Genomic DNA, 12489 nt, shown 5'->3' on the forward strand with positions numbered 1-12489 from the left:
AATACAATAATTACAAAATGTAAAGGATCTTCTCACTTACGTGAGGATAACAGCCCTAATTTAAGTGGGTCAATTCTGATGATACATTATCTTTACATTTATAGGTAACACCAAAGGTTATTATAGCTTGAAATTCCATCAGGTCAGTTGTTGATGTTCCATGCCCTTTGCAGATGGTCAGTAGTGTATATCAAAGTTTGCTTAGATGATTAATTGAAGAGGTTGAACGCCATTAATAAAAAGTAAGTAAATAAATAAAAACAGTATATGAAATATTAAGGAAGTATGTTTAAGAAGGATATTCATCATTTGAAACTACTTTTGGTAATATTATGATTTGTTATGTATGGTCTGCTGATAGAAATGCACAAATGGTCCCTAGCAAAAAATAACAAATCCATCTTTGCTACATGTGTATCATGTTTAATATACATTGATTCTTTGTACGTGCTGTTAGGCTCAATCACATGCACAGCAATTATATAACTTATGTGGGCCACAATATATCATAGCAACTACTAGTAAAAGTAAAAGAAAGTCTTTTATTCTTGTGGATAAAAAAAAGATAAGACAGAAAGTTCTCTGTGAGTAAGATGAGACCAATTAGAAGAAGTGCTCTTCAGTCTGACCGGAATGATTTGTTGCACTATAATGTGCAGTATGAGAAAATGCCGCTTGTAAAGTAGAAAAGTTATCACTTCACATAGGGTTTTAATTAGACTTGAATGAAAGGTAAACCCTATTAATAAAAAGTTTTCCATAGCGCTATCTGGGTAGATTGAGACAATTAGCTGCCAGCTCTTGTCTTTATTACAGAGTTCTCTCTGTGGAAGTATTTTATCCACAAGGAATTATAGGCAAAGGTAAGTTGAGCCTTTCAGAAAAGCAGAGAATATTAAGCTAGCGCACAAAGACATTTTGAAATACCTGTGTATAAGTCCCCGTGAGCATACATGTCAACCACATAGCGACAGAACTGATACTGATCTAACAGAACAGAAAGGGAAAAAAGACCAATCAACAGAATGGATACATCAAGATGGCTTATTCTCAGCAAGAAAGAAAAATACATACAGTACAGTGGTTACAAGCTATAGAAAATGATGTCTCGTATAATTCCCAAATAGTCAGAATCAAAGAGCTTGAAGGGCTGTATATTTTACATAGTTTATTTTACAGCATCAAAGATCTGCCTACAATATGCAACTCACTAAGCAAGACACAGGAATGCAGAAACTAGATGGTAACTTTTAAAGGAAACCTGTTATCACTTTCATTCTGCCTGAACGACAAGCCTTCTGGGCAGGTCCCTGGTGTTCATAGTCAACAATTGTTCTTTGATAGAAATATAAACTTCCTAAAAAAAAAGGCTGAATGCCTCATAGGATAAATTTTTCAACACAAAGAAATAGGGGAAAATGGTGGTTCTCTCCTGAAGGGGTTGTAGAGAAGCCACAACTGCCAAGACAGCCTAAATAAAACAATTCCAGGAAAGAGAGTAGCTCCAAGGTCCCAGTACTTTCAGTGCAATGGCAGCAGTGAGCAACACACATTCCCATATTGCTAGGTATAGAAGTAAAGTCCAAATGAGGTAAAGAGGTAAAGTCCAGTATGGTCATTTTCCTATGTAGCTGTTTCAGTGGACGTGTACTGTCTGTCCTAAATCGGTAGCATCTCATTGAGAAGTGGATTGTACACTGTTGTATCAGTACCATGGCACCGCTTGCACTATCTCAATGAGAATACTATCCGTTTTACCAAATCATGTAACAAGCATCATGTGAAGTGATGAGTCTGGGACATCACTTTCAGCCCAAAGCACTTCTATTGTGTCCCATGACTTGGCTCATGTGACAGGAGTAACTCATCACTTTCAGTCTTTGGTGTTCTTGTGGTATCCATCAGCAGAAGAAATGTATTTGTAAGTTTTTACATTTCTAAATTTTTTTTATTGTAGTTTTCCTTTGCGATAATGTATATAGGGTGGATCCTATTGGTATACCAGGGCTCTGATTGGTTGTGGATTTACCCACAGAGCCCCACAGATGATAATTTTTCGGTATTTATGTTTGTAATAGTGTTATACACTTTGTATGACCTTTTATCTGAAAAAGGAGACATGCTTTCTGAAAGCGCTTATACGGGACCAATAAACTTTCTTGTCCATACATCGGGTCCTCCTTGTGTTTGTGCGCAGTTCGAATGGAACACTTGTTTTATTTCTTTAGTTTAAAATACTTCCAAGCAAAAGCATTTTGTACATTTTTAACGGGAAAATAAACCTTGCACTAAGATTGCACATGTAAGTGGAGATTTACTAAAACTGTTGTTTCATATGTCTCTCAGTAAATCCTGCACATCTGAGGTTGTACATGTGTCAAGCTCCAAGCTGGCATAGATTTCAACTACAATTTAAGCCTGTTTGCAGGCATGGAAAAGCCAATCCATTTTCATGCAAAGTTATTCACGTCCACGTGGAGCAGACAGGCAAAACGTAATAAAACTCTTGTGCAAACCATGCGATTGCGCAGAAATTAGCAACTGTTTTTACTGGTCTGCACCTTTGATTAAAGGGGTACTCCACTGAAAAACATTTTTTTTTTAAATCAACTGGTGCTAGAAAATTAAACAGATTTTAAATGTTAAAATTGTAAACCTTCAAGTACTTATCAGCTGCTATATGTTCCACAGGAAGTTATTTTCTTTTTGAATTTATTTTCTGTCTGACCACAGTGCTCTCTGCTGACACCTCTGTCCATTTTGGGAACTTTCCAGATCAGGATGGGTTTGCTATGGGGATTTGCTCCTACTCTGGACAGTTCCTAAAATGGACAGAGGTGTCAGCAGAGAGCACTGTGGTCAACCAGAAAGGAAATTAAAAAAGAAAAGACCTTCCTGTGGAGCATATACCAGTTGATTTAAAAAAAAAAAAAAGTTTTACAGTGGAGTACTCCTTGAAATAATTTCAATTTCCTGATGCATTCGGAAGAATAGCGTTATGCAAATCGTCCCTTTTCCTAAGCCTGTAGTTTTTATTTCCCAACCTCTTTACAAGACACTGTCGTTTTACCTCTCAGAAACATGGGACACTAATCCAAATTATAGGACAGTTAAGAGAGTTGCATAAGATTTATTAGTATGACATGCACCACATTGATGAATACATTGCACTTGACTGAGCTACAAAGCAAATAATAGCTGAGCGGAACAAAACCTAGCTGACTTTCCGAGAAGACAGACCTTGTAATTTACACATGTAGAAGAAAGATGATACCCACCAGTCATGTAGAAGAAAGATGAGACCCACCAGTCATGCACAGTGAATATTTATTATGCCATAGTGTAGTACAAGGACAGTTTACGGCATGGGTGACTTCCTCAGCTGTCTGCCTAGGAAGGTTCCCACGCCAAAACGCGTCCTTGTACTACACTATAGAATAATAAATATTCACTGTGCATTACTGGTGAGTACTGGGTATCATCTTTCTTCTACCTGTAGCTTTACCCTACCTTGTGCACCACCGCAGATTCCATGGAAGTGACGACATATCTCAAATCGAATATTGAACATGACATAACCCAGTTACCTAGTTTACGAATGCCTTCTAACTCACCTGGTGTGGATGTTTTTTTTTTAAGGAATAAACAGGCCAAATATGCTTTCCATGTAACAACCTTTAGTTTAGGGCAGACTAGATGGGCCAAATGGTTCTTAACTGCTGACACATTCTATTTCTATGTTTTTAAGGATATGTTCCCAGGAAGCAGATGCTTAGAAGACATTTTGGCCATTTAAAAATGAATTCCATACATCTGAATGGGGTTATGGATTTTTGCAAGGCCAACTCAGATGAATGGGGCAGTTATATACATTTCTACAGTAAATCTGTCACAGGGAAATCTAGTACTATAGTGTAGTATAACAAAGAGGAATATAGAGGACAAGGGTTCTTGAGTGTCCAATCTTAATCTTTTATTAGAGATGTGAATTTGTATTTAACCTATTTTTTTAACTCTCCTACTTTATTTTTGTACTAGCTGAGCACCCGGTGAAGGAAGCTTTTGTTCTCATATCCTGACCCCAAAACCGCTTCTCATATCGTGACCCCCCAATCTTCTCATCATGGAAGAGATTTATCAACATCTGTCCAGAGGAAAAGTTGCTGAGTTGCCCATAGCAACCAATCAGATCGCTTCTTTCATTTTTAAGAGGTTTTTTCAGAAATGAAAGAAGCAATCTGATTGGTTGCTATGGGCAACTGGAAAACTTTCCCTCTAGACCAGTTTTGATAAATCTCCCCCCATATCCCTACCGCAAATCCCCTCCTCATATTTCGACCTCATATTCTGTCCTTGTATCCTGACTTCATATCCCGACCCCATATGCTGTCCTCATATCCCGTCATCATATCCTGACCTCATATCCCATCCTCATATTTTGTCCTCTTATCTTGCCCTCATATCCTAACCTCAAACCCTCAAACCTCATATCTCGACTTCATATCCCATCATTAGATCTAATCCTCATATCCCATCCTCAGGTGAGTCTGAGTTGTGATGAAGAGATTGTAAGACAAAAAAAGAAGGAGGCGTAGCTTTGTGTTAGTGGGCGTGACTTGCAAGCCGGACCGATGCATAAAAAGGGTAGAAAATAAAAAGAGGTGTGGCTTAAATTATGGTTGTGGCTCTGTAAGGTGGGGTGTGGCATGTGGAGAGAGTGTGGCTTGCAAGCCGTACTGATGCATTCACCAGGGGATGCAGAGCAGAGATTGTGGATTTAAACACAATGGTCCAGGTTTACTATTGCAAAAGTGCCAAATTTGGGTGCAATTTGCATCAAAAACCGGCACACATAGCTTTCACCACATTTGTTATGAGTTTTCAACACTTTTTAGACACTTTTCTGCAAAATCTAAAAAACTCCAACTGTGACTTATGCACCTATATATTTGATGTTCAACAACTTTTCTTTATGTTTGGATTTAAAATTATTACTGGTGGAAACCATGGCAACAATACAATCACATGGGAATTTCAGTCAAACACAGCTTTGATAGAAATATATCCTTTGATACAAGGCTTTTTTGTAATATTAAAATAAATATAATTGGAAATCCACTGCTATACATTACTTTATTTTTCTGGAGTCTTTTTGCCTCTTATTATGTGATTTCCACTTGTTATGTCCGCAATCTTCATCAGTATTCATTTGGCTATTTACCTTGTGTTTCTTCTTTAGTTTCCACCATCTCTTTTTCTTTCTCCTTGCTCTTTGGCTTTGCTTTGCTTTCCTCTGATGTTTTTGTTTCCTTGATGGCTTTTGTTACTTTTGTTTCAGATGTTTTGGCCTTTACTTCTTTTTCTACCTTTTCTTCTGTCAAAGAGACCTTAGCTTTCTTTTCATCTAAAAGCAGGGAAAAAACATGTGACTTTTTAAATTCGGAAATATATTTAAAGGTAAATTCAGTAAATAATACAACATAAGCTAAATGATAACAAACTAACTTATCTTTAATGAGTAAATGCAAATAATTATTTGAAATGTTTAGCATTATTTTATCAAATTTTTTCTACTTTTTAAAATTTTGTCTAGAAAACAAGAAAATGCCAAAATACTGCATTTTTAAGTTGTATAGTTGAGTTTGTCTAGAGTGTTAATTCATATGTATATATATATATATATATATATATATATATATTTAAAAAAAAAACAATGCATGGGGACCTTAAAACTTAACATTTATTCCTTTTTCATGATAAAATAGCATTGCACATACTATGGTGCTCACTCACACTTAGTTTTTGGTATGGCACGATTGTAGGTTACGTGTCACATTCTATTGCAGTAGGTCTACAATTGCACATAGTCCCTTGTATTGCTCTTATTGTGAACTGTGTATCAAAAATGCACACTATATTGCACTTATTTCCTTTTGAGTATGCAACCTTATTCACATTTGCATAACTCTACAAGCATTTTTATCCACACATTCAGACCCTTAGCTTATCTTCTCTTCAGTGGGCATCCATTTGGTGTGCAATCTTAGGACATTATCCACATTTTAAGCGTTAATCGGTATCCATTTGTATGCAGTCTTTGAACGTCATTCACATTAGATGAGTAGATCCTACGCGTTTCATCGCTATGATTCTTCAGGGATCTCGGTTAGCATATTTTCGTTTGACTTCAGATCTTTTGTGTGCAGCTCTGTACCTCCGGCAGTCTGAAGTCAAAGAAAATAGGCTAACCAAGATACTTGAAGAATCATAGTGGATGAAATGCGTAGGATCTACTCTTCTAAAGTGAATGATGTTCAAAGACTATTTATTTATTTATTTTTTATTTATTTATTTGTCATTCACTTTATAAAGAGTTTTCAACAAGTGGAAAAGATTTCCTGAGCCAATTCTCCAAGAATATCTATACTTATATAAAACAATTAACAACCGTTAAACTAATATTAACATTATCGTCAGTATGTTAGAATTTAAGAATTCTTAATACTAACCTTTGGCTGGGGTTCTTTTGTCAAGCTTAGCAAGTTTCTCTTGTTCTGCTTTCTTATCTATTCAAGAAAGAAATATGTTTTATGACAAACACATTTCCTTAGATACATAATATAGTCATTTCAGCTTATTTTGACTATATATATATATATATATATATATATATATATATATATACATATATATATATATTGAACAATAGTGCAGCTCCCTATTGGCTCACAAGGAACATACTTTTGCATATTTTTGTCTCACGCTATACAAGGCTTTGTAGGAAATTAGCTTTATAAGAAATAGCAATGAACTAAAAGTTGTATCAAAAGTTTGGTGCAAAAAAAACGTAGTTAGGCAAGACTGTCTAAAGATGTGCCAAATTAATCAAACAGCATGAGCCACTGCAATAATTCTGATTATTCTTAGACTGCCTGATTTACATTGTGTTTTAGACTCTTCAAACAAATGTAGGTCATAGACTGTTAAAGGGGTTTTTCTGGCAAAAATGATTAATGGCCTATCCCTTAAATCGGCCATGAATTACTGATTGACAGGATGCCAACACCCGGCACCTCACTGGTCAGCTGTTCAGTGGTGCTGACATGGCAGAATTTAGGCAGTGAATAAGGCCTGAAGCAGTTGACAACATTCACTGCATAGTGGCTGTGCTGGGTTACTGCAACTCAGCTCCTATTCACTTGAATGACACTCGGCTGACCAGTGATTAATGGCTGACCCTGAAAATAGGCCATCAATTATGTTTACATGGAAAACCCATTGAAATGGTTGTCCAGAATGACAAAAAAATTACTTCTTACTTCCAAAAACAATAATAATCCTGTCTATTGGTTGTATCTGTTATTGAAGCTAATTCTACAAACAACCTAACAAGTCATGTTTTTCTAACCCTAGAAAACCTCCTTAAACATAGAAGTTTTCAGGTTCACAGTACCAATTTATTGAGCATTATTGAAAACAATAAAACAATTCTCAGTATGAGCCAACTTACAGATATTTGCTATCTTGCTGTTAATTTGAAACTGATTATATATTCAGCCATTAATTAATTATTTAGTCGCTGATTTAATTAATGTAGTGATTAATAAAATAATATATATATATATATATATATATATATATATAAAAATTAAAACACTGTATTATTGGTGAAATAAAATGCTGAGGACTAACCTTTAGCTGGGGCTTTTTTCTCAGGCTTTAAAACTTTTTCTGGTTCTGCTTTTGCAACTATTCAAAAAAGAAATATGCAAGTGTGAAAACGGTGTAATTATAAAGCAGAAGATATTATATTCTATAATTCATATATAAATGGATGATGATATTGAACTCTCTATCAGTTCTGGTAAATAATGCATGTTCTATTTTGTGTCAATTCTCCATTTATATTAACACAGTATTACTTGGGTGGATAAATTGGATGGATATGCTTTAGATTTGCCACAGCAGATTCATGTATGAAAAATCTGTAGCTTATTACAGAAGCAACAAAGAGGATGGGATTTGTAGAAATCTTGTCTACACACTAAATAAAATCTATAAATAATCTGACCCGACAATTTATGCTGTAGAAACATTGTGGATTTACTGCAGACTCTCCCAGTTGAATGGTATAGTACATCTCTAATTTTCTCATACCTCAAATACATAAAAATACACACACACATACATACATATATATATATATATATATATATATATATATATATGTGTGTGCAAATATGTCTTTGAGAATTATGTAGGAGCAAAACAAAGTACGTAGAGTAAGGTCACAGATGTTTATGAGGAAATACTTTATATTAAAAAAGTAATTCCCCCTTGTCTAAAGGCAAAATCACCCCAATTTCTGCCTCCAGTAGCCATGCATGGACCCAACCACCAACGAGAAACAGAAAGGCTGCTGTTTATAATAATGTTTTATACCTTTAGTAGGAACTTTTTTGTCAGTTTTTTCCTTTTGATCCTTTTCTTTAACAATTGCTGGAATATAAAAAATTCAGGTATAGTAATAAGCACAGGCAATGAAAGATATACCAGATTTATTGAGAGGTACAAATGTTTTACATAATTTTGGGCATCATACTTGAGTTCATCTTTATATTAAAGTGTACCTGACCTTTTATACTACTTAAACTTCAAATTGTGTTTGGAGGCGTTCTGGCTGCCCTCACTGCTTGTTAGAACCAAGAGACAGAAAGATGGAGGCTATGTTCACAAGTCGGTATGACCGCACGTAAAATCTCTGTGCAGATATTCCGCAGACTGCGGGGAATATGTAATCTCATACACGGCAATGCATTGCATGTGGAGTCTGCAGAAAGGATGGACATTTCCATTCTTTCTGCGGCTAGCGGAATAAGAGGTTTCTGGTGTGGAAATTCCGCTGTATTCAAAGGAATTCTGCTGCTGTGGAATCTAAGTGTGGAACTCCAATGCGGAATTCTGCACAGAAATTCTGATTTGAACATAGCCTTAGCTTAAAGCGGTGTCTCTTTGTTTCTGCTAATCTATTCTCTGACACTATAGCAGTTTCTGTTTATGTCTATGAGACTGTTGTGGTGTCTGTACACTCATACACTTCACTTTCTGAGGTATTTCTGCTCAATCTTCCTTAGAAGGACGAGCATATGGGGGGAAATGTATCAAAACCTGCCCAGGAAAAGCAAAACCTGCCCAGATGCCCATATCAACCAATCAGATTGCTTCTTTCAATTTTCAGAGACCTTGTTAGAAAAAAATAGGCAATGTGATTGGTTGTTATAGGCAATTGGGCACCTTTTCCTCTGGACAGGTTTTGATAAATCTCCCCCATGGAGTATAGACACCATGACAGTCTCATAGACATAAATAGAGACTGCCATAGCATTTAAGGAAAGGTGAGTAAAAACAAAGAGACACAGTGTTAAGCTTAGTGCTTTTGTCCCTTCATTCTAGCCATTGTTGAGGGTCTCAGAAGCAGGGCCCCACCTAACACAACTTCTGTTGCGTGGCTATGACATGTCAGAAGTTATATAAAGGTTAAGGTAGACTTCATGTGTAAAAGATGAAACATCAGACTCAATAAATTCCCCCTAAGGCTAAGTTTCCACTTGGTTTTTTTTCTGGCAGTCTTTGGAAAACAACCACTGCAGTTTTTGAGTCAAAGCCAGAAGTGTATTCGAAAGGAATAGGACATATAAAGGAAGGACTTACACTTCTCCTCCCTTATGGATCCACTTCTGACTTTTTCTTAAAAACTGCTGTGGCAGTATTCCAAAAACTGCCAGAAAAATAACAAGTGGAAACTTAGCCTAAGTGCTATTCAAATTTTCTTGCCCACGTGACTAAATGTCTAATTTTAGCTCTTTGACAATCTCATACCTTTTACAGGAACCTTCTTCTCAGCTTTGACCTTTTCTTTAGGCTCTTTCTTTGGAGTTTCTGAAACAAAGCAAACAGTACCTAAAATGTGCAGTATGGGTAAAATTTGGCACAATACCAATAGCAAACTGTTTATAAGCACTGATCAGGAGAACAGCACCCGAAAGCTGCATATTAATGATGATGGCAGCTTTTATTTTCAATTGTAAGCAATAATTTCTAGTCATTTACATGCAGCTTTTATTGTTAGGTGATAGTTAAAGAATAAACTTTGATGAATTCTGCTGAGAGTTGACATTTACAGCATGAATGATTAGAATACAACAGATCCCAGGACATAGTCAAGCTTCAATTGTTTAAGGAGTTTGTATTACAGTATATGTGGATTTGCTGCAGATATCAAGATTTGCATTGCATTGTGCAAGTAAAAAAAATAACTAGTGGTTTGTTTTATAACTAATTTTAAGGTTTACATAATGTAGGTCAGTGGAAATAACAGACGGGCTCATCAATATTTACAAAAAGGGTCTTTTCATCTCTAAAATTATCCCCTCTCCACAGAATAAAGGATAGCAAGAAAGTGGAGCCTGACTAATGGGACGGTCACGATCACAAGAAAATTGGAAAATTGTCCCCCAGAATAAATGGAACACACCACACGTGTATGACCAGCACTCCGGGTATTCTCTATGGGCTTCCTTGCTAGCATTAAGCTTGGCAATGTATTGATTCCAATAAGGAATGATGGGTATCCTAGTGGTCTAGCCCACACCATATAACTTGGTACTTTTGTGGTTGGGAATACCCATACAAGTTTGTATTAAATCTGCACTATACTAGGCATTGGTGCAGATTAAAAAATCCACAATGGGCCCTGAACTCAGAGATTTACCCAGTTTGCTACATTTATCCTTTGGCTATTGTGTTGGATCCATTAACCAAAGTCCCATACATGTGTGCACTCTCCACTTGGATTCTGCTGATATTTATTTTGGATGTGCCGCTTTTATTGAACTAGATAGATAGACAGACAGACAAACAGACAGAAAAGACAGAAGGAAGCAGCAAAACGTTAACAAAAATAGAAGGTGGGTGCAATTCAGTGGGAGTCCTAGGTCACAGGGCCCCAAACGATACATAATGCTAAATACACTGCAGCACTCCGGTAGGTAGGTGAAAAAAAACTTGTAAAAGTGGTTGTAAAAGTGGTTTATTCCATCAAAGTGCAATAGGCAACATTTCAGCTGGCTTGAAAAAGGCTGCATGCTTGCAGCTGAAACGTTGCCTATTGCACCTTGATGGAATAAACCACTTTTACAAGTTTTTTTCACCTACCTACCGGAGTGCTGCAGTGTCTTTTGCATTGTAGATAGATAGATAGGAGGTGGACAAAGATAATTATTATCATAGTACAACAGGATTGTTTTTTTTTAAACACTTTTGTCAATGTTTAAGGATAGTCAAGAAACATATTTTGGTTTCTGATGGCACATACCTTTGCCTTTTTTCTCTACCTTCTTTTTTTCTGGTGTTTCTTTTACTGTTGCTAAAATTCAACAAAATCAAATGTTTAGAGGGACACCTTTATATGTGACAGCAGAATGACTTTACAAGGGCCTAAATGTAAGGCTATGTTCTCACTGTGTACAGTATTTTTGTGCTCATTTTGGACACTATTTTTTACCAAACCAAGGAGTGAAACCAACAAAGAAAAATATGAAAATCTTTTATTTATGCTATATTCACTTGATATAAAACTATATTCACTCAGTAGTAGAACGACGGTTACGTGTAACACAGGCTGCCTCGGTATATAATTCTTTAGTGGTGTGAGCCTCTCAATCTCTTTCTCTTTTTACATTCACTCAGTGTAAGGATATGTTCACATGTATAAGGGTATCGCCACCGACAAGAGAAACATGCAAACCACAACAAAAATGTCAACGTTTAAGGATAGTAAAGAAACATATTTTGGTTTCTGATGGCACATACCTTTGCCTTTTTTCTCTACCTTCTTTTTTTCTGGTGTTTCTTTTACTGTTGCTAAAATTCAACAAAATCAAATGTTTAGAGGGACACCTTTATATGTGACAGCAGAATGACTTTGCAAGGGCCTAAATGTAAGGCTATGTTCACACTGTGTACAGTATTTTTGTGCTCATTTTGGCCACTATTTTTTACAAAACCAAGGAGTGAAACCAACAAAGAAAAATATGGAAATCTTTTATTTATGCTATATTCACTTGATATAAAACTATATTCACTCAGTAGTAGAACGACGGTTACATGTAACACAGGCTGCCTCGGTATATAATTCTTTAGTGGTGTGAGCCTCTCAATCTCTTTCTTGTTTTATATTCACTCAGTGTAAGGATATGTTCACACGTATAAGAGTATCACCACCAACAAGAGAAACATGCAAACCGCAACAAAAATGTAAAGCAAAATGTAAATCTTTATTAAACATACATTTCATAAAACCATGGTAGAAAAGAAGTTTAGGCACAGTGGATATCACTGAACAGAGTACAGGAGGTTTACAGCATGAACATTGATACATTGGGGTAAGTGCTGGTGGTAGATGGCTCAGCATTAGTTATCTGTTAACAT

At 36.1% G+C, this 12489-nt stretch overlaps 1 protein-coding gene across 1 annotated transcript in view; it reads right to left on the reverse strand.

Moving 5' to 3' along the window:
• The window catches only part of TRDN (triadin), a 408805-nt gene that overhangs the window by 239975 nt on the left and 156341 nt on the right, over positions 1 to 12489 (reverse strand). Inside the window, exons 12-19 of the mRNA XM_056563602.1 lie at positions 11872 to 11922; positions 11375 to 11425; positions 9880 to 9939; positions 8443 to 8499; positions 7693 to 7749; positions 6510 to 6566; positions 5222 to 5404; positions 928 to 987 (exon numbers count right to left, since the gene is read on the reverse strand). Coding sequence (XP_056419577.1) covers positions 928 to 987; positions 5222 to 5404; positions 6510 to 6566; positions 7693 to 7749; positions 8443 to 8499; positions 9880 to 9939; positions 11375 to 11425; positions 11872 to 11922 — 576 coding nt within the window. The remainder of the gene's footprint in view (positions 1 to 927; positions 988 to 5221; positions 5405 to 6509; positions 6567 to 7692; positions 7750 to 8442; positions 8500 to 9879; positions 9940 to 11374; positions 11426 to 11871; positions 11923 to 12489) is intronic.

This window comes from Hyla sarda, chromosome 3, assembly GCF_029499605.1.
Source record: "Hyla sarda isolate aHylSar1 chromosome 3, aHylSar1.hap1, whole genome shotgun sequence".
Classification (NCBI taxonomy): domain Eukaryota; kingdom Metazoa; phylum Chordata; class Amphibia; order Anura; family Hylidae; genus Hyla; species Hyla sarda.